General features: G+C 39.9%; 1 protein-coding gene across 1 annotated transcript in view; it reads right to left on the bottom strand.

The window, feature by feature from the left end:
* BUB1 (BUB1 mitotic checkpoint serine/threonine kinase) overlaps window positions 1–22,633 on the bottom strand; it is a 52,157-nt gene that overhangs the window by 16,879 nt on the left and 12,645 nt on the right. The window contains exons 9-18 of the mRNA XM_006873512.1: window positions 20,546–20,805; window positions 18,331–18,389; window positions 16,183–16,311; window positions 15,991–16,101; window positions 14,669–14,768; window positions 13,968–14,049; window positions 12,386–12,388; window positions 9,785–9,959; window positions 4,429–4,516; window positions 1,175–1,413 (exon numbers count right to left, since the gene is read on the bottom strand). Of these exons, the coding sequence (XP_006873574.1) occupies window positions 1,175–1,413; window positions 4,429–4,516; window positions 9,785–9,959; window positions 12,386–12,388; window positions 13,968–14,049; window positions 14,669–14,768; window positions 15,991–16,101; window positions 16,183–16,311; window positions 18,331–18,389; window positions 20,546–20,805 (1,246 nt within the window). The remainder of the gene's footprint in view (window positions 1–1,174; window positions 1,414–4,428; window positions 4,517–9,784; window positions 9,960–12,385; window positions 12,389–13,967; window positions 14,050–14,668; window positions 14,769–15,990; window positions 16,102–16,182; window positions 16,312–18,330; window positions 18,390–20,545; window positions 20,806–22,633) is intronic.

The following is a 22,633-nucleotide window of genomic DNA, read 5'->3' as shown; positions in this document are numbered from 1 at the left end:
TATATATATTAATATAAACATTAAACCTGTGCATAATATTGTTAAGTGCTTTACATTTAATTCAGTGCTCACAAGTTCTGAAGTGAGTACTCAACCCCTTACAGCTGAGTCAGTGCTGACTCATAGAGACCCTGCAGGGCAGGGGGGAGCTGCCATAGGGTTCCCAAGGCTGTGATCTTTACGGAAAGCAGACTGTCACATTTCTTCCACGGAGTGGCTGGTAGGTACAAACTGCCAACCTTTCAGTTAGAAGTAAGTGCTTACCCAGGGCACCCCCATGCTCCTTAGATCAGTAGTAACCATCACCCTACTCCGAGCCGGGATGACCCCGGCAAGCTCACCTGTCTATTTAAGCGGGGAGCAAGGATTAGCAGAATGTGCATTTCCAGGGTCAGCACTCTTATTTACTACATAACACTGTTTCTGTGGGACAGTGGGGCTTTTCTTTAACCCTAAGGTTCAATTTGGGAGCTCTTACCTAGTATATAACAGTTTCTGTGGGATGGTGGGGGAGCTTTCCTTTCACCCTAAGCCTCAATTTTGGAGCACTGGTGATGTAGTGGGTTTCATGTTGGGCTGTTAACTGCAAGGTCGGTGGTTTGAATCTACCAGCCACTCCATGGGAGAAAGGTGAGACTCTCTGCTCCCGTACAGATTTACAGCCTTAGAAATCCTATATAGGGTTTCTGAGTCAGAACAGTATTGATGGAATGCAACAAGAAGCCTCAATTTACTTTTCTGTAAAATGAGGGTAACAGTATTAAATAAAAATTGCCTTGCATATTCTAGGCCCTTAAATTCTAATTTCCTCCTCAAACAGTACTTACTTTGCTATCTTCTAATATTCAAAATCTGTGGCATTGTAGGATAAGCACTGGACTGCTACCACAAGGTCGACAGCTCAAACCCACAAGCCGCTCCTTGGAAACCCTACACAGGGTCACTATTAGTCAAAACCGACTCGATGACACTAAACAACAGTGATTAACAATGGACCGATTTCCCTTCAGGTGAACTGCTGCTGCAATGCACTGCAATGCCCCTGTGCTAGTTATGTGTGAACTTGGGTCCCACCCAGTATATTTCAAACCCTGGTTCTGTGAGTTTCGTTCAGGTTTATCCACACTATTGTCCTCGTTCAGCAGCACAATGAAGACTGAACATCGGTTCTTACTTGGAGCATCGGCATTTCCAACTGAACTGCTCGGCACTGGTTCTGCTCGGAGCCCAGCACTGACGCCTGATGGGTCCTCCTCCATGGCAACATCAGGGTCTGTGAGTTTACAAGCCTCCAGGCTCTGCTCAGCTTCACTGGTAAGCACATCGTATGCAGCAGGCTGGCTCAGACCCAACAAGGGGGCAGGAGGCATGTCTATGGATAATGCTTGTTCTGAAGTTTTTTCTTGAATTGGACTGGATGTGGGAATGGGATAAAGAATGGGGGAAAAATAAACAAACAAAGCCCCAAAATACCATGGGATTAGAAATCTTTGAATTAGAAAGATTTTTTTCACTCTAGAACTGAAAAATTACCTCACACTTTTCTTTATATGACAAATGGCATTCAAACACAGCTAATACAATATAAACAGAACTAAAATCAAAGACATGGCAAGGTCAGTTTGAACCGCAAGGTCAGTGATTCAAATTCACCAGTCATTCCTCAGAAACCCCATATAGGGTTGCTATGAGTACAAGTCTTAACAACACTTAATAACAATCATACACTCTTACCTAAGCATAAGTTTTGCAGTCAAAACTGACTACCTTTATTTCAGAGACAAAATCAAACATCTGGTATATTTTCATATTGACAGACACAGACACATATATACACACACATATAGAAGTATATATGTTGTTGTTGTTAAGTGCCGTCGAGTCGGTTCCGACCCATAGCGACCCTGTACAGGGTTTCCGAGGGTGTAAATCCTTACGGGAGTAGAAAGCCTCATCTTTCTCCCGCGGAGCAGCTGGTAGTTTCGAACCGCTGACCTTAAGGTTCGCAGCCCAATTCGTAACCACTACGCTACCAGAGCTCCTTATAAATATCTTTAAACACATATGAATTTATACCTGCAATTTCATAGGCTGCTATTTTCACTTGTCACAAATGTTTCTCCTACCATATATATATTTGTAAATACACTTTTTATTTTGGAATAGATTCACATTTTTTAAAATGTTGTAAGGATTGCAGAGAATTCTCATATACTCCTTATCTAGGTAGTTTCTACTAACGTTATCATCTTCCATTACCAGGCTAAATCTTTCAAAACTTACAAACCAGGTTTGCTCCATTCCTATTAAATAAACTCCAGACTTGACCAGATCTTGACAGTCCTTTCTGTGCTAGGATCTGTTCAGGATCCAAGTTGCATGTAGTTGTTATCTCTCCTTATTCTTTTCTCATCTGTGATGTTTCTCAGACTACTTTCCTAACACATTAACAGGGTAAACCCCTTGGTTGGGTGAGGATGCATGGACAGGATGATAACTATGCCAACGAAATGATGGATGATGGAATGAATGTAAAGCTGATGTTCTCCCATGTAGACTATCACACAATTCACAATAAAACATTGAAAAAAAAAAAAAAAGTACTAGCCAGGTATTTTGTAGAATGTCCCTTCAATGGATTTTTTTAATGCTTTCCTCATGACTAGGCTGGAATTACAGGGTGTGGGGATGACTATCAGAGTCTTCATTCTATTAGGGGCACGTGATATCAACCTAACATCAATGGTGAGGTAAAGGTGGTATATCCACCACCACGGACTTTTAAGACAGCACATCATTTAACCCAGTGAATACATACAAGCATATAACAATTTCATGTATATTAGATACTAAAAATATTCCTAGTGTTTCATGTTATTGACAATAAAACAGAGAGTATCCATACACACTGAAAATGTTGTTTCCAAACCCATGTGCCTTGCTATGAGCAAACTAAGTACCCAAATTAATGTAGATACATGAATAATACACAAAACAAAATCCTACAGGAAACAAAAAAATCCTACAGGAGCCTGACCTTTGCTTAACTTTCTAGCTCTTCCCCCCACCCTGTGAGCCTGAAATGGTGGAAAGTCCCTCTCTTATCATGGTTTCTGGTAAAAATAAGCCTCACTGGTAAATTGCATGTGGCTCCGAAGAATCATAAGTAACAACTGGTGGTTATAGCCTCAGGCTTTCTTGAGTTTGATGACTCAGTGTGATGTGGGAACTTGGAAGCTAAGTCTCTGGAATGGTTCAGAGAGCCACTGACACTGGACCAGGCTTCTGAGCTGGGGTAGCTCCTGCTGCTGGACCTCCATGAGTCTCATGCTGAAGCATCATACAGGGTCAAAACTGTGTGCATCCTGCTGGCAAATGATTTTTGTCCTAGAGCCTTCTAAGTTAATCTCATGCCAAGTGTGGCCTGTGGAAGTCGGTCAGTCTAAAAGTTTAGTTGAACGTAGAAATAAAACTTCCACTGGAAGGTAGTGCAACTGGGCACAATTCTTAAGTTAAAAGGCATTCATTTTATTGAATTTTTTTATGTGCTTATTATTTTTTCTTTTGTTAAGTTTGCTCATATCTTTTATTCATTAATTTTATTGGGAGTTTAGTTCAGAGAATACTTTCAATAAGAAGTTTTAGATAACAAGCGGCAGTCAAGGACAGTGGTGAGAGCAGTTTCTTAACCAGAGATGTTAAAAAGAAGTACATTCCAATTCTGTCACTAAGAAGTTGTATGTCTTCAGATCAACTATTTAGCCCTTCTGAGACCTGGTTTCTTCATCTATAATGTGAGAAGAGAATAGTTCCTACCACTAAAGTAACTGTTAGACTTACTTAAAGGGTACAGTGCATGAATAACATAGACACTGGAAATATACGTATACAAAAGACAGCAGTTACTTTTTATTATCTAACACCTAAACATTTATATCTTCCACCTCCTCTTGAAGGTGAGGATGGAGAAGGATTGGGTGATGTTTCACCCTATTAGACAAAGGGCTGCTATGGTTGGAACCGACATGAAGGCACCTAACAACCACCACCTCGTCTTGAAAGAAACTTTTCAACTTCCTACATTATAATGGGAATAAAGATGTAATTAGGTACTTTCTCAGTTTTATAATAGAAAGGCTGTTAAGAATTTGGAGGTCTGCCCCCCAAATGAGTAGAAGTCAATCATAAGACAATGATCCCCAACGTCTCTAGAGACTCTAGCCCTTCTCTCATTGCTCCAGAATATCAAGTGTTTAGTGTCATCATTGTGTTTATAGCTATAGGAAGTACTTTCTGGCTAAAAATTTACAACAAACAAAAAACCTTATTAATCTTTAAGGGCTAGAATTAGGGATTCAATTACCATTTAAAAATTACACTTAAACAGAAATGGAGAAAAAGACAGAAACACATAAACCCACATGATACCTGAACTTTTTGGTTTTTGAGGGCTCCACCCTGTTTTCTTCATGAGAATCTAAAGTCACAAGGGTGCCCGGTTTTGATAACACATTTTCTGAAATAGAGAGAAAATTATAAACATATTATAAACACACATATACAAATCTGCTATGATTACAAAGACTTCAAATTTGTGACCCCATGATAAAATATCTATAATTACTGTTTTTGTTCTTAGGTGTTGTCAAGTCAATTCTGATTCACAGCAACCTTATGTACAACAAAACAAAACCCTGCCTGGGTCTGCACCGTCCTCACAATTGTGGCTGTGTTTGGGACCACTGGTGCAGCCACTGTGTCAATCCATTTGCCATTTGATATAATGACAACTGCATCCATGAGTGTTGATAGTTAGACTATATGATTGTCCAATTAAAAATGGCAATACCAATCTATTTCAGCTAATGCCTAGGATATTGGTCTTCAAGCATTTAATTTCATTTTTGAAAATTTCCAGTTTTCTTTGACTCTTTGTACATTGCATGTTGTAATAACTAATGAATGTTTGCAGCTGTTTCTTCTCATTTTGAGTCATACCACATGAGTAAATGAAAGTCCTGAAAGCTTTATTCCATGACGTCATTAAGGTCAACTCTACTTTAGGCAAACAGCTCTTCCCCATTCATATTTTGAATGCCTTCCAACCTGAGGGGCTCAACTTCCAGCACTGTATCAAATAATGTTCCACTGTTCTCCATAAGGTTTTCACTGGCCAATCCATTTGAGAAGTAGATCACTAGGTCCTTCTTCCTAGTCTGTCTTAATCTGGATGCTCTGTTAAAACCAGGCTACCATGGATGACCTTGCTGGTATTTGAAATACTGGTGGCATACTCAACAATCATAGCAACATGCACTCCACCACAGTATGAAAAACTGACAGATGAATGATGCAAAAGAAGCTATAAGATTGTTTAAATGAGGGAAAAATCACTTAAAAACTCTACTATAAATATATATTTATATTTAAACTCTATACATGTAACATTTCTTCAGGAAAAAAAAGACTCCAGAGAGTAACACAAAATAGATATGGTAGAAATGTAGAGGAAAATTCTACCATGTGATGTTAACACTGGATTAAGTTTTATCAGATATTGCCTCAGTAAACAAGTGTTAATACTTTTTAGTTCTAGAACACTATCTTCTATTTATACTGCTGAAGTGACAAATATTCTAAAAACAACAGTCAACATTGACTTTTTAACTCTTGACTGATTAAACTAGTTTTTCCTATTATAAAGTTTAATTTTTTTTCTTTATTAAAGTGGAAGCTTATGATGGTGCTTAAGAATTATCCAAGTTCCAACTGAACTCACCTTTAAAATTCTAAAAGAAATGTCTATGTTTCTGATAAGAAATTCTAACTCCTTAGTCAGAAATTTTTAGGCCAATGAGGCTCTCACATCACATTAAAATGTCTCCACCAATGGCCATAAAATTTCTATGGAGACCTTTCATGATAGCTTTGGTGAGCACAGAGTGTCAGCAGTGCTACAGGTTAGCTAGTCTCTTCCCACCAACAGCCACGCAGTAGTCCATTACGACTCATCGTGACCTGACCCCACAAAGGTCCCAGGAAAAAGAGAGTCTTGTCTTTTTCTTTTGTAGTGGCTGGGGGGTTTGAACTATTGACCTTTTGGTTAGCAGCCCAACAGCTGGTATATTAGTAGTCATGAAAGTATATATTTTCAATAGTTAAGAATTATCTGTGCTCAATGAAAATGTCATATATTAAGGTTCAGTTCAGATATATAAAGATCTTTAATAAGGGGTGTTACATTTGAGGAGAAATTAATGACTTTCTTTTTTAAGTTTTATAGCAGTTTTATTGATAACCACCCAAAACAGATATAATCAAGGTACACAGTAGTCAGTGTATAAATAAGTCAATTTATATAAATGAATGAATGAATGATAGATTCCTCAAAGCATGGATACAGAATACATTTTTCCTAGTGAAAGAAATAAGATCTAAGAACTACATGCAATATGTTTCAACTTAAAAGCTTTTGAAAATAGGCAAAATTATAGATCAGAAACAAGATCAGTTGATTTCCACTCCTAGCGATCCTATGCACAAAACATTTATCAGTCCTGTGTCATTCTCCTCACAATTGGTGTTATATTTAAGCCCATAGTTGGAGCAACTCTATCACTCCACATCATTTGGGGATTTCTTGTTTCCACTGACCCTCTATTTTCCCAAGTTTTATGTCCTTATCCAGGGACTGGTCTGGTCTTTCCTGATAACTTATTTAAAGTATGTGAGACCAAATGTAGTCATCCTTGTTTCTTGACTTTACTATACCAAAACAGATTTGTTTGTTCTTCCAGCAGTTCATGGTAATTTCAACATGATCTACCAACATCATGATTCAGATACATAAATTCCTCTTTCTCTTCCTTAACTTTTGTCCACATGCATATAAGGCTATTGAAAATAACATGCCTTGAGTCAGGAGCACCTTAGTACTCAAAGTGACATCTTTGTTCACTATCACTTTTATTTTTTGACGTTTTTATTGTGAATTATGTGCTAGTTTACATGGGTGAACATTATCTTTACATGCATCCTATCGTATTTTGTTTCATTGCAATGGTCTCAGTCCCCTGCATGCATCATCAAATAACCAAAGGGTACAACCCCACACTCCTGCCCCCCGCCACCAGCCCACAGCCCCTCTCCCTAAGTCCAGAGTCCCCAGCCGCTCCTTCTGTCCACCACATCATCTCTGCCTCCATCCCTAGTGTCACTGCCTCCACAGACAGGGTCTCGCACTTCCTTTTTCTCCCTTGATAGTTCCAGGGATCTCGGCTTAAAATCAGCAGCTCCCCTCCTTTTGTTACCAAACATTTACATTTACCCTTCCAGCACTCACTGTTAGCAATCATTCCCTATTGAACCACAGGAGTCCTTTCCCACTCACCTTTTATCAACCCCATCCAGACAGGTTGGAAACAATTCAATGGAGAGTCTACTTTTCCCTGTATCTTGTGGAGCTAGGTTCCCTATTGAAAGCTTGTAAGCCAGCACTTCTTGCCTTTGTAGTCCCCCATTTTGGGTAGCCAATGTCTAAGTTCCCCATTCCTGTCGACCCTGTGTACCAAGGGGATGGGAATGATCCTCAATGTAGAGATTTGTCCTCTTCTTTGTCATACTGCATCCACAAGCATAGGTCTAGTTCATCTACTTGTAGTGGGTTACTCCTTCTTTTTTTGTGGTTTGTTCCTCTGCTTTCTTCCTCTAGTCGTGTTCTAATCATCCAGCCAAATGGGTACTATCTGCAAGTGTGGGTGTTCTTGTGCATCTCCCCACACTTCATATCAGCGGGATGCCTCACACTCCATTCTAGTCCTCTGGGGCCACGTCCCTGCCCCTGAGCCCAAGAGTCCCCAGGTCTAGTCATACTGCTGGTTAATCAGGTCCCAATCCAGGTTAACAGGAGTCTATTGAATGTGGTTGGACTTAGTTCACAACTTCATTGCTGTTTTTCCCCTACTTCCCTTTATTGGTTACCAACGTGGTCAGCAGCAGGACCACATTGTCTGCTAATGTATTCCAATTGGATTTCAGTCTTGGAAGGGGGTTTGTCTTGAGGGGACCTAGCCACTTGCCTTGATGGCTCCCTGGGGAACAACTTACTTGTTCTTGTAGTAGTCAACTGGACTGCTGTTATTGTTTTTGATTTTTTTTCCTGCTGGTCTTCTTTCAAGAAGTATCTTCTCTTCTTCTAGCTGCTCCAGATTGGTCTGCTTGTCCTTTCATGTGGAAACGTCCCACCTCAAAAGATTTTGGATGGGGATCAGAATTCCACCTATGTTCTTGTGCAATGCAAAGGCTCTGGAGGGAGCCTCCTTCACTGGGCAATTTCTAGCCCCATTTTAGTTATTCCAAACAGTTATACGATGAAAGGACTTACAAGTTTTCTCTGGTGATGTTTCTGGCTATTTCTCTCTCTCTCCTTCAAGTGTCTATTTTATAATAGTAGGCAAGGGAAACCGATTCAACAGATAGCCAAGCATCTTAACATCATTTCCCCACTTTTACCCATTCACACCATGCCTCAATCTTTGTATCCACGAGCCCTGTTGTTCCACTGTTGTGCTCTTTTTATTTATCTGTGTCCAGTAATGCCCACTTTAATGAGCTTTTTCATTCTCTTGTGATTAGATCATGATTTTCTGAGTAATTAGCTATGCTACATCTCTAAAATGATAAAATTTGTAGACACATAATGTTGTTGTGATTAAATGGCATCTAATTGGTGCCAACCCACAGTGACTCTGTATAGGGTTTCCAAGGAATAGCTGATGGGTTTGAACTGTGGACCCTGCAGTTGAAACTGACTTTGTGATCCAGCGTATTATCCTGAAGCGCCATACCAGGACTCCAGACACATAATAAGGGATCTAAAATTGGCTATTTACTACACTTATTAGAAAATGCAGGTTTCCATTCTTTTTAGCAGTCAAATAACCAGTCCACAGTGGTCATTTCATGTGTTGTGAAATGTAATCTAAACACACACTATATAATCAGGATGAGGAACTGGAAGAACTCTTGCCTCCCAGATGGATTCTCAGCTAATGTACCTCACCTACATCCACCACCTGTCTATCTGGGCGCTTCCAGATTCCACTGGATTAAGAAGAAATGCCTGGAGATCTACTTTTGAAAACCAGTCAATAGAAACTGGATGAATCAGAACAGTTGGTTCTGCGAACCACCTTGGGGGTAGAGTACCTGAGGCAGTGATCCGTACAGTTGTGCACAGAGTGGGTACCCACCTCGATAGCAGCTAACAATGAATTTAAGTGGGTTGGACTCTGTGATATTTGCCTTTAAATACTGGTAGGTTTTTCTCTTGCAATGGCCAAACTTTGTCTATCATACACTGGAGAAGGATATCATGTTTATTAAGGTGGGCGGGTCAGAGAAAAAGAGGAAGACCCCCAGCGTGATGGACTGGCCAAGTGGCAGCATTGATGAACTCAAGCGTGGCAACAGTAATGAGGGTGGCCCAGGATTGGGCAGTGTTTTGTTCTGCTGTGCATATGGTCACTATGAGTCGGTACTGACTTGATGGCACTTAACAACAATAACACCTATAATCTAAGTTATTCAATTTTAGAAATTCAGAGGCTTTAAGAAGACAGAATGACACTAGAAAAAAACTCATCTAAGTAATAAAACAATGAACGAATACTATGTTTTCACTTTACAATTTTTAAACTTCCCATTTAGAATTTTCAGGAAGAAAGCTGTAATGAAAAATCAGAGTTGGCAGAGAACAGACACTAAAATAGTAACAGACACACACCTTTATCTTCTAGAGTGTTCAGTGAATCTACTGGGAGTTTGTGGAATGGGGTAGATGCAAGATGAGCATCTGATGTAAAGTCTCCAATGCTTCTAGGAATGGGTGCCAGGGTTTTATTGCAGCGAATGCCCGATATGGTTGAATCATCCAAAAACTCCTCAGTCTGAGGTACTTCCTGTAATAGAGGGTGCAATGAAAAACAGCAAAAATCTTTCTTCCCCTGGCTAATACACAGCTAAGGACATCAATGTTCTGTTCTTTTTCCCACAACTGGGATACTATGTCATTACATAGCCCATCTCCAGAAAGCATTGGCTTTTTGTTTATTTTAAAAAACAATTGTTTTATTTGGAAAAAAAATTTTTAACTTATAAAAAAGTTACAAAGATTATATAGGAGGTCCCTTTTCCAAGCTTCTGTTAATGATAACATCTTTACATAACCATAGGACATTTGTAAAAACTAAGAACTTGTTATTGTTGTTAAGTGCTGTCAAGTTGGTTCCGACTCATGGTGTTTCTGAGAGGTTGGTGAACTTGAATTCCAACCTGGCAGTTGAAACAACTTTGCAGTCCAGCACATTAACCGACAGCACCACACCAGAACTCCACAATACTACCACAACAGATTTTATTTGGATTCCACCTTTTTTTTTTTTTCCCCATGTACTTTTCTGTTTCAGTTTCCAACCCAGAATACTATTAGTCATTGTTGTTAGGTGACAACAAGTCAGTTCCAATTCTATGGACAACAGAATGAAGTCCAGTCCTGTGCCATCCTCATGATCATTGTTTAAGTTAGAGCCCATTGCTGCTGCTACTATGTCAATCCATTTCATTGGGGATCTTTTTGTTTTTCACGAAGCCTTCACTTTATTAAGCATGATGTCCTTTTTCATGGACTGATTCCTGCTGATAACATACCCAAAAGTATGAGAGGTGAAGTCTTGCCATCCTTGTTTCAAAGGACCATTCTGGATGCACATCTTCCAAGACAGATTTGTTTGTTCTTCCGACAATCCATGGTACATTCTTCTCCAACACCCTAATTCAAATGCACTGATTCTTCTACAGTTTTCCTTATTCATTGTCCAACTTGCACATGTATATGAGGTGATTGAAAATATCATGGCTTGGGTCAGGCGCACCTCAGTTCTCAAACTGATTATCTTTGCTCTTTACTACTTTAAAGAAGTCTTATGCAACGGATTTGCCTAATGCAATATGTGCTTCCAATCTTTCCTCCATTTAGCTTGATGTTATTTATTGATCTACTTATGGGGATTTTTGTTTTCTTTACATGGAGGTGCAATCCATACTGAAGACTGTAGTCTTTGTTCTTCATCAGTAAGTATTTTAAGTCCTCTTCACTTCCAGTAAGCAAGGTTGTATCATCTGCACATCACAAGTTGTTAATGAGTCTTCCTTTAGTCCTGATGCCATGTTCTTATTCTTGGATTATCTGCTCAACATACAGATTGAAAAACTATGGTGAAAGGTATAAATCATTCATTATCCCCTTGTTCTATTTGAATGATTGCTTCTTGGTTTATGTTCCTCATGAGCATAACTAAGTGATTTAGAATACCCATTCTTTCTAATGTTATCCATACTTTGTCATGGTCCATGCTGTCAAAACTCTTTGCATAGTTAATAAAACACTAGTAAACATCTTTCTTGTATTCTCTGCTTTTAGCCAACATCTATCTGACATCAGCAGTGATGTTCCTAGTTTCACATACTCCTCTGAATCTGGCTTATTTTCTGGCAGTTCCCTGTCAATACACTGTTACGACCATTTTGAATTATTTTCAACAAAATTTTACTTACATGTGCTACTAAAGATATTGCTCAATGGTTTCCATATTCTTCTGTTTGGGTCACCTCTCTTTCGAATGGGCACACATATGGATCTCTTCCAACCAGGTGGCTAAGTAGATGTCTTCCAAATTTCTTGGCATAGACAAGTGAGCCCCTCCAATATTACATCAGTTTGTTAAAAGATTTCGATTTATAATCCATCAATCCTTGGAGCCTTGGTTTTCACCAATGCCTTAAGTGCAGCTTGGACTTCTTCCTTCTTTTGATGCTTTCTGCTCATCCAATATTTTGCCCATAGAATCCTTCAATGTTGTAAGTCACGGCACACAATTTTTTTTTTTCAGTTAGTTCTTTTAGCATGAGAAATGCTGAGAATGTTCTTCCCTTTTGGTTTTCTAACTCCATGACTCCTTAGTCTTCTGCATACTTTGGCAGTTTATCAGTCTTTCTTGCACTGACATTTTTGAAAAGTACTGGTCAGGAATGATGTAGACCGTCCCTCCAATTTGGGTTTGTTTGTTTTCACATTAAATTGGTTATACATTTTTGGGAAGAATACCAGAAGGAAAGCATCTTTCTTATTAAATCATATTAGGGAATACATGTGATAGCAATACAATTTATACAAATTAATGAGAGAAACATAATCACTTGGTTAAGGGATTTCTTCTGAGTTTTTGCACTCTAAAGCAGTTACTAATTCCTACCATCTCCATTCTTTTTGCTATAGGAAGATCACTGAGTTCAGCTCACAATGAAGGGGAAAGGCATTAAGATCCACCTCCTGAACAGAAGCATTCAACGATTATGTGGACATACATTTAAACCGCCTAAGTAATTAACTGTGGGTTAATGCGCCAGACTGCAAAGTCAGTTTGAACTGCATAGTTGGTGGTTCAAGCTCACCAGCTGCTCCTTGGAAAACCTACACAGGGTCGCTATGGGTCAGAAACGACTCAACAGCACTTAACCACACAACAAGAAGTAATTAATAGATATTTGGAGGGAAAAGAAGCTCCGCAAATGTCATGTTTCTGAGCGTTGTACCCATTATTTTTAGAATTCACTCATCAAGCTCATGGGAAGTAGTTATTACTCTGGCATTTGAGTGGTGATTCTTCAATGCTGCTCATGCCTTCCATATTTATTATCTGGAATTCTTTTCTAAGGAAGATGTATGCTTTCTCCCCTGTTCATTTGTATCAGTAGAGGTATCTGTTTTATTTTCCACACGACTATTTTTTACTCAGATTGTTCCAATTTTGGACACTGACTTGTTCAGGTTGGTCCCTGTGTCCTGAGGGCATGCCCCCGTCTTTTTCTTGTTGTGTTTTATCACTTCCCCAGCCCTAGAATTAGCTATTTCTCCAGGAAAGTGGAGGTCAGGTTTTAGAATACGTACATACAGACAGAAACTGTATATTTACATTGGACAAGCCCCTTCAATTGCCTATAAAATGACACTCGTGCTTTTTACATATCTGCATTATCTTCATACATTCCAGCATATCTTTTCCAATGTTGGAGGAAAAGTAGGTTGTTCCCTCAGGTGGACACAGAATAAAGCAATGTCTTGTGATTAGGGCCAGGACTGTGCGTGTGCTTTTCCTTAACCTGTATGTTTACTAAAATGCATCTAAGAAGGAATGCCAGTATATTTAAAATTTAGCCCTGGTGGCACTGTACGATAAGCACTGGACTGCTAACTGCACGGTTGACATTTCAAACCCACCAGTTGCTCAATGGATAAAAGATGAGTCTTTCTACTCCAATAAAGATTTACAGCCTCCAAAACCCTAGAGAGGGTCACTATGAGTTAGAACTGACTTGATGCCAGTGGGTTTGCTTTGGGGTTTAGGCCATTCATTGGAATAGTTTTAAGAAAATAGTTAAATGGTTCATCAGAAGGGTTAGAAGACAGAGTAATCATTTATCCAAAAGAATCCACGAGGGAATTAAAACAACGAACCAGGGTTAACACCTTTCCTCAGGAAGGGTGACAGGCAGAGGGGCTGAGTACAAAGGAAAGTCACAGTGGGTAATGTTCAGGACTGGGACAGGGCTGACCATGGGCTGGACATAATGACAACTGACACAGAATATTGTTGTGTTCCAAAGTCCATGGCAAGCTTGTTTGCTGAGCTATGCTGAAGACAGACCATTCTAGTTGTACTCAGATTTGTTTTTTTTTTTTTCCCTCTCACTAACCTGTTCTAAAAGAAACACATTCACTATATAAGGTGGTATGAGTGCTTTCCAGCATGGTTTTATACACACTGTGCCATTAGATTGTCACATCAGGAGGTTATATGAAGAGGCAAGAGTTGTGAGACCCCTTACATAGATAAAGCAGATTTACTTACATTTGGTTTTATGGAAAGTCTTCTTAGAGAGCGTTCTCCAAAGGTCCTGGCTCTTGTGGGTTTATTTTTAGGCTGTGGTAATCTAAGAAGACATTTGAAAAATTATAAACGGTCAAATATGCTCATTTAAGTATGAGTGATTTCCTCTCTGAGACCTGTTCATGCCCTTTCACAACTGACACATCTCCTTCTAGGACTTAAGCTGGTAACAGTGAGAATTCCAGTGCTATCCCACTCTACCTCTAGATATGGTTCTTTAACACCATGTCCCTCAGCCTGAAGACACATTTTTTCTGTAGCCTTTCCTGATGTAAGGCACTTCCTTTTCTACTTTAACAATTCTGCATATATAAGCAGAATCACATTTACTACAATTTCAAATCCACAGAAACTTAGTTCTTTGATAACCTGTAACCATAGTTTTCCTTTCTCAACACATGTTTTTGCTATGGCAAGGCTGTCTTTTCTCATCACTTTCGTGCAGTAATGCAGATCCGGAGAAAACTCTCAGCAACCACCACTGCATCCTATGGTCAGAAGGCCCAGTCAATAGCAGACATGGGAATAGATCCCAGACCATTTGATGGACATGTCAGCTTCCTCTCATTAGTACCTCATCTTGGCCCCCAGAGGAACACTGTCAGCTTCTCTGTTTCTATGCCACCATATAATACCCACAAATTAATTACATGCATCTTTACCCATAGTTTTCTTTGTTTCCATCTTCAAATACAGGAAAAGCAGATGACAAAGAAGAAATAATCTTATTGACTCCCCAAACCCCTGATGACTGTGCATTTTCTGAAATATAATAGTGTTTAACACATTAGAAAAGAAGACACTATCTTTTATATTAAATGTTCACTGCAAATAAGAAAACCGAACAACTGCTTACAGAAAAGAACTAATGCGAATTTTTGAAATGTTAGGTAACAAGATGAATCGGTTTTTAGTGAGGTGAAGTGACTTAACACAGTTAGCCTAGAGCCCGCGGGTCCTGAGTTCTGCCACCATACCACCATGCAGCTGCCACATGCAGTGAATGCCTTCACTGATTCTCTTAAAACACTGGCATTGTCATTTGACTCATGGGAGAAAGCTTTGGGAGCTTTTGTTTTCCATTCCTTATAAGCAAGATATTAACCTCTTAGATTCAAATTTCAAATCTTCTCTTACTGGATCCTACTTATCTAGGAGTACAAAGTCAGTTTGAACTACAAGGTCGGCGGTTCAAGCTTACCCAGTCACTCCTTGGAAACCCTATACAGGGTTGCTATGGGTTGGAACTGACTTGACAGCACTTAACAATGTTATTGAAAAATAAAATAAAATCTACCCTCCACACACTTTGTCAAACATTGCTGTGTTTTTATTTCACACATTTCCCTGCTCTTATGCGACAACTTAATCAAGGGCAGGGCTGTATCTTGTATACCAAAACCAAGTGGATTCTGATTCAGACTGGCCCTACGGGTCAGAGTAGAATTACCTCCCAATAAGGAGCTCTGGTAGCGTAGTGGTTACGAATCGGGCTGCGAACCTTAAGGTCAGCGGTTTAAAACCACCAGCCGCTCCGTGGGAGAAAGATGAGGCTTTCTACTCCCGTAAAGATTTACACCCTTGGAAACCCTGTACAGGGTCGCTATGGGTCCGAACTGACTCGATGGCACTTAACAACAACAACAACAACAAAGGTCTCCAAGGCTATCCTGGTGTGGTGCGGTAGGATAAGCACTGGACTGCTAACCACAAGATTAGCAGTTCAAACCCACCCAGCTGCTCCTTAGAAACTGTGAATCAGAACCAACTTGACGGCACTTAACAACAAAAACACTTTATAAGAACAGACTGCCATATCTTGTTCCCACAGAGTAGCTGGTGGGTTTGAACTGCCAACCTTTTAGTTAGCAGTTGAGTGCTGAATCACTGTGCCACCAGGGCGCCTACAGCTTGCACAATCCCTGATATTTCCTGTGGCAACCACCCACAATGCATTTAGTAGACTTTAAATACATCTTATTACTTTGAAACTGGGCTTCAAATGCATCTTCATTTTCATCTAGAGATAACCAATTATCTTTGTCATCACAAATAACAGGAAGTGTGGGAGCCTGAAACATATCCATGATGAAACCTTAAAAGAACAGAAAGAATAACTGTAAACATAGTTGTAAAAGAGCTTCCATTAATGTTACACATTCAACACAATGTCTACCTAATGCTTCTTTTGTGTGGACCGTGGGCGATGGCTGCACTTTTGATGGTGTTGCCTGAACCATTCCCAGGGATGTGTTTGGAGTTGTATGAAAAGAATTTGCAGTAGTCAGTTTAGGTGCTTCATATGCTGGGAAAGGAATTGGGATAAAACATATTATCAGTAAAGAAACCAAAATAATTTAGAAGACACACAATTTAAGTAAGTTATACCAACTAATAGTTTATCAATGCCAACAATTATCACTAAGGTTGTATGTTATTGCAGTACTTTCATATTTTTTTATTTTTATCTTTGTATCAGCCTCATGTGGTAGGTAAGGCAAGAACCATCGTTTTAGAGAAAAATAAATTAAGGCTCCGAGAGAGTAAGTGGCTGGGGCCTGTGGCACTGTGAATTTACTTGACCTGGCTTTTCTGTCCAAAGTCTTGTTGTTGCTGTTAAGTGCCATTGAGTCGATTCTGACTCATAGTGACCCTATCCAGGGTTTCTGAGCAGTGGCTGGTGGGTTTGATAGCCAACCTTGAGGTGAACAGTTCAGGGAAACATACAAATAGGGCATACAGGATTCTGGTATTGGGATTAGTTCTGCCATCCTGTTAGGTTAAAAGGAGTCATTTCAGAAACAGGAAGAAACAATTCCTGGACCATCAGGAAAGAAGAGCCATGAGCAGGTCGTGAGCTTCATACCTGGAGGAGCACAGGGTCGGGGCAGAGGCGGAGGCGTGGACAGAGCAGTTGCAGGTTTCCTAGCCTAGGGACTGAGTAAAGCTGAGTGCCATGGGCAGGAGGCTGGCTTGTAGGATGTGTCCTTTGGGCATTTACACACTGGCTAACGGAGCTTTGTGACACCTGATGAGGCAGGGCAGAGACCTAGGGGGCCACACAGACCTCATAAACTCATTAATAGTGAAATGAACACAATATAGTTTAGGACCAGAAACTACTCGGGATGCAGTAGTTTTCCAGTCAGGAATGCTGTACCACAGGCACGCCTCGCTCTTGCCTTTGGCCTCTCATGTGGCCTTGGGCTGATTTTGAGTTTGATTCTCCTGCCCCTTTGCGAAGCCAGAGGAAGTCAGACATGGCCTCCCCATTTTTACAGGACTAAGAAGTCCTGGTGTGGGGCTGCAGGTTAATGTGCTGGACTGCAAAATCGGTTTGAACTGCAAAGTCGGCAGTTCAAGCTCACCAGCCGCTCTTTGGAAACCCTACACAGGGACACTATGGGTCAGAACCGACTCAATGGCACTTAACAAGATCACACTAAAAAAGCAATCTGATCATAAACAGCTAACATTATCGCCACAGTATTTCAAGTAATACATGTCAATAATCACATTGTAAATCTTAGGGAGGCTTCCCATCTCATTCAGCTGAAGTCCAGGCAATAGTGCACATCATTTAGCTGCAGTTCCCTCCAGCCTCATCTTCCCCTTCTCCCTCCAACTGCACTGCCTCCTTGCTGTTTGTCGAACAGCACACTGGGGACAGTTCTACACTTCAGGGCTCTGCACTGGCTGGTCCCTCTGCCTGCAATAATACTGTGGCCGTTCCTGGTCAGGCTCACCACACTGACACACAGAGGCCCAGCATTTTTTCTCTTTTTTTCACATGGTCGGGATTTTTGTTCTCCTTGTCCATGACTATACACCTATTACCTAGAACAATGTCTGGAATGTAGTGAGTGCTCACTCTGTCTTAGTTAAATAAATCTCCAGCTGTTTGTTTCAAATAGCTCTGCTCCCCACTACAGTGCTCATGGGAAGGGTGTCACAGTCATAGAGGGAGGAAGAATTAATGTTCAGTCTGTGCGTCTTTATTTATAAAACTTATCTTGTAGGCAAGTGTGTCTAATAGACTGCTATCTAACGGACGTTTTGCTGAAGAATTTAATAGGGTTTTCAGAAATTAGTAAGTTTGCAATTAATTTTAAATGAATCCAATGTGACTACTAAGTGAATCTCAACCTTTATTTGAAATGGTCAAGAGCTTATATAACTACACATTCTAAGCAGGGGAAAGCTAACACCCAGGCTCACTAAGGTCTGAAACCTTAAGTAACCACAGCCTAAAAGCAGACCTCTGATCAACCTGGAGGAGTTGGGCAAACATGTCAGAAGCAAATTTATTACAATTAAATATTACCTGCTTTGTTCTCTGCTCCACTCTGAGGCTTGAATTCATGAGTACTTTTACTCACACATCTTGGAATAGAAAACTCTTGAGACAAACTGGAATATAAATGCTTGACATTAGAACCTTCAACTAACTTTCAAACATTCGTCAACAATTACAAGCCTGTGTTAAAAAGCAGAAGGAACTGCTTATGAATATAGTTTAAGAAAACAAAATAACTTTTTTTTCTTTTGATTTCTTTAAGGGAAAATAATTCTTACAGATGAAAGCCAGGTAGTAAACACTTACATGACACAGTGGATCTGCATGTTAACGGCGAAATCATCCTCCCTAACTGTGGGAAGGACGGAATAATCATCTCCCTAGTGCCATGATCCTATTTATTACACAGGGAGCCCTGGTGGTGCTGTAGCATAAGCACTGTACTGAACCATTAGAGGACAGCACCTCAAACCAACCAGCCATGCCATGGGAGAAAGATGAGGTTTTCTGTTCCCATAAAGATTTATAGTCTCAGAAACCCTATACAACAGGGGTAGGGAACCTTCTTTCTGCCAAAATGTGTAACATCATTCATCTTAAAACTTAGCCGGCTATATTTGGCCAAACATTTAATTAACGCATTCCTAATGCGCTGGACTGCAAAGTCGGTTTAAATCGCAAATCGGTGGTTCAAGCTCACCAACCGTTCCTTGGAAACCCTATCGTTATGGGTCGGAACTGGCTCGAAAGCACTTAACAACAACAAAATTATGTTGGCTAGAGCTGTGGTTGCCTTGGCAGAGCAAACCATGGGCCTTCTACAGCACCCCTGCCATACAGGGTCACTATGAGTTGGAATTGATTTGATGGCAGTGAGCTTGTTTTGTCGGGAGGTATTTATTACGTAGGCTAAAAGGCACAGGGAGCCCAAAGCAGGATCACAATATGGGGAAGCACTGGCGTCCTGTAGCAACACAAGACAATTTTGTGACGAGCCAGTGACCAGTGTATTTTTATCTTGACGTTGAAAACAACAGTTTTTTTTTTTTTCATGTTTTATTGTGAATTATATAATATTTTACATGAGATAACTTTAGTTTTACATTCATTCCAAAAGGGTATACCCTATAAACCTGCCCCCTACATCCCCCCCCCCCCCCATTCTTCAGCACACAATCCCTCTCCCTCTCTGGATCCAAAGTCCCTAGCTGCTTCATCACTCCACGTCATCGTCTCTGCCTCTATCTCGGGACTCGCTGCTTCTCTGGGTAGGGTCCCGCTCTTGGCTCCTCTCCATTGATGGTCCTAGAGACCTCTGTTCCTAGACTGGAGAGTTAATCACTCCCTTCCTTGCTACAAATTGTCTACCTCACAATCAATCCTGATAACAATCATTCACTATTGTATCACAAAAAACAACAGTTTTGAAAGGAAAAAACAAAAAAGGTATACAAAACATTTACAAGAGGGGCTTCAAAAGTTTATGGAAAAATAGAATCAAAAGACAATGGAATCTGTCCATAAACTTCCGAAGCTTCCTCATATATTATTGTCAATTTGTGTTTAGTGGGCCTCATCTGTCTATTGAACATTGCTAGGATTCCCTTACAAATTTTGTTAAGCTTCAAATTTTACAAATCCCTCTAAAAACATAATATAATCAATGTCACTGGATATAAAATTTTGAAAATCAAAAAAGGATACAACATTAGTTTTCAAAGTACACAATAACCCTTCAGAATTGAGGGGGGAACCTCCACAGCAGTGCACACGTGGACACTGGCATATTGTGTCACAGATATGAATCCCAAACCAAGCCCCATGGGAAGGCAGAAGGAATCAAACATGAGGTCACAGGTCAAAGACTGTTTGGTCAGCAATAATCTCCCCAGTTACTTGGTCAAAACCAGTAAGCAAAGGTAATTTTGGTGTAACAGCTGTACACTCTTCAGTAACAGACTGCTAAGTTTAAGAGCACTGAAAGTTCTTAATTCAAGAGAAAAGCATGAGTGAAGTATCACAAACACTCTACAAGACGAATGGAATATGTTTAAAAGATTTGCAGCCCATGTTTTGGTAACTTGTTTTTTTTTTCCCCAACAACTTACTCATCTATTAAAAGCTATTTTAAAAAAACAAGACCCATTCCTCTGACATACTGCTCTTGATGCTGCCGATCATGAAGAGAAACTGACAGATGCCACCCACATCACTATCACCTCCAAGACCGCCTTCTGCTTACCTGGTGCCTTTGCTGGCTGCTGTCAAAACAGAGTCTGTCACTGGCTGTGCTGTCAAACGAACAGGGTGAGCTCCCACCGGGCCGGTGGCTGGAGACACCAGAGCAGCACTGAGAGGGTTTGCCATAAGTGGTACAATAGGAAGTGCCTCTCTGGGCCTCTCTCTCATGCTGCTTGCGGTTGGCTGATCTATGGCAGGAACAAACGATTCTCTCAGCATCTCCTGGGTACCCACACTTGGCCCCGTGCATGTTGTATGAACCTATCATGAAAAGCAAACAAACAAAAAAACAACACTATGAAGTCCAGAATATTCCTAATTAGATATGGAAGTTTTCCAAAGAATTGCATCTGTTTTCAGTACATTCCTTTCCTCTTGAAGCATTCCCTCAGGCCTGCAAGTATTCAGAAATGAATAATCAATAGGAAAAGACCACTCTATATGATGGATGGTTTTGTAGCTTCTAAATCAGTTACAAGCAGCAGTTCATAATTTTAACCCCGGTAGCTCTGGTAGCTTAGCGATTACAAATCGGGCTGTGAACTCCAAGGTCAGCAGTTTGAAACTACCAGCTGCTCCACAGAAGAAAGATGAGGCTTTCTGCTTCTGTAAAGATTTACAGCTTCGGAAACCCTATTCAGGGTCGCTATGGGTTGGAACCGACTCAACGGCACTTAACAACAACAACAATCAGTATTTAAGAATAGTCTTATTTCTCTTTACTTAGTTTTGGAAAAGAGATTTAAAATCCATGTGGTCAAATTTTCACAATGGTCTTCCTCCCATTAAAATCTCATTGTTAAGTTATTTCACTTTAATGACTAGGTAATATGAATATAAACTGCACTAGTAATTGTTACAAAAGGAGATTTCATCTGGAAAGGATAAGCTATTAATCTAAAATTTTTGCTATCTACTTAATGTTTTCTTAACCTATAACTCTATACTCAACTGTTATAAAGTTAAAAGGAAGAAGGGTTAATATTATCACCACATACAAGTACTGCTACAAATTGTTAAGAAAAACACCAATCTCTAGAGTAGCAGTAGTTATTTTATATGGACAAAGTGATAAAAATGTTCGTTAAAGCCTTTGTCATCTAAACAGATTGTTGTTGTTGTTATGTGCCGTGGAGTCGGTTCCGACTCATACGACCCTGTACAGGGTTTCTGAGTCTGTAAATCTTTACAGGAGCAGAAAGCCTCATCTTTCTTCCGTGGAACAGACGGTAGTTTCGAACTGCTGACCTTGTGGTCTAAACAGATAGACCTACCAATTTCTTACCTATCAAATTAGTAAAGATTAAAATTAGGCAGAATATGAAATTCTGAAGGAATTTAGAAATGCTCTTAAAGGTAAAAGTATGGTTGCTGTTAAGTGCCGTTGAGTCTGTTCTAACTCATAGCAACCCTGTATAGGGTTTCAGAGGAGTGGCTGGTGAGCTTGAATCACCAACCTTATGGTTCAAACCGACCTTGCGTCGAGTGCATTAGGCCAGACGGCCACACAGGGACTCCAAAAATACAGTAAGACTAGTTAAATAAATTAGGTAACATTCATGCAACAGATTATACAGCATTATAAATTATGTTTAAAATAAAATTAATAATAATTGTGAACATTTTCCTAAGTAAGAAGGAATCTACTCTTTATCATTTCTAAATTAGCTTTAAGAAGTTGTTGTTGTTGTCAGGTGCCGTCGAGTCAATTCCAACCCACAGAGACCCTGTATAGGGCTTCCAAGGGAGGAGCTAGTGAGCTTGAACTATCAACCTTGCAGTTCAAATGACTTTGCAGTCTGACACATTAGCCCACAGTGCCACATCAGTATACTATTGAAAAATAAAGACAAAATTCTGCTTGAGTGTGTGTGTATAACACAGGAAAAACATCAAAATGTTAACAAAGCTTATCTCTTAATGGTATATTTATACATGATTTTTATTTTCTTCTCATATTTCTATATTTTCAAAGATTTTCTACAGTATATATGTGATATGATACTCACAGGATCAAGGAATTCTTCGAGAAAACAAATAACCTACACAATCAGTCATTTTTCTCATTTACCCTACTTCACTCCCCCTA

The sequence above is a fragment of the Chrysochloris asiatica genome, unplaced genomic scaffold (genome assembly GCF_000296735.1).
Source record: "Chrysochloris asiatica unplaced genomic scaffold, ChrAsi1.0 scaffold00245, whole genome shotgun sequence".
Classification (NCBI taxonomy): domain Eukaryota; kingdom Metazoa; phylum Chordata; class Mammalia; order Afrosoricida; family Chrysochloridae; genus Chrysochloris; species Chrysochloris asiatica.
The sequence above is the reverse complement of the archived record's forward strand: the minus strand, read 5'-3'. Positions and strand labels throughout refer to the sequence as shown.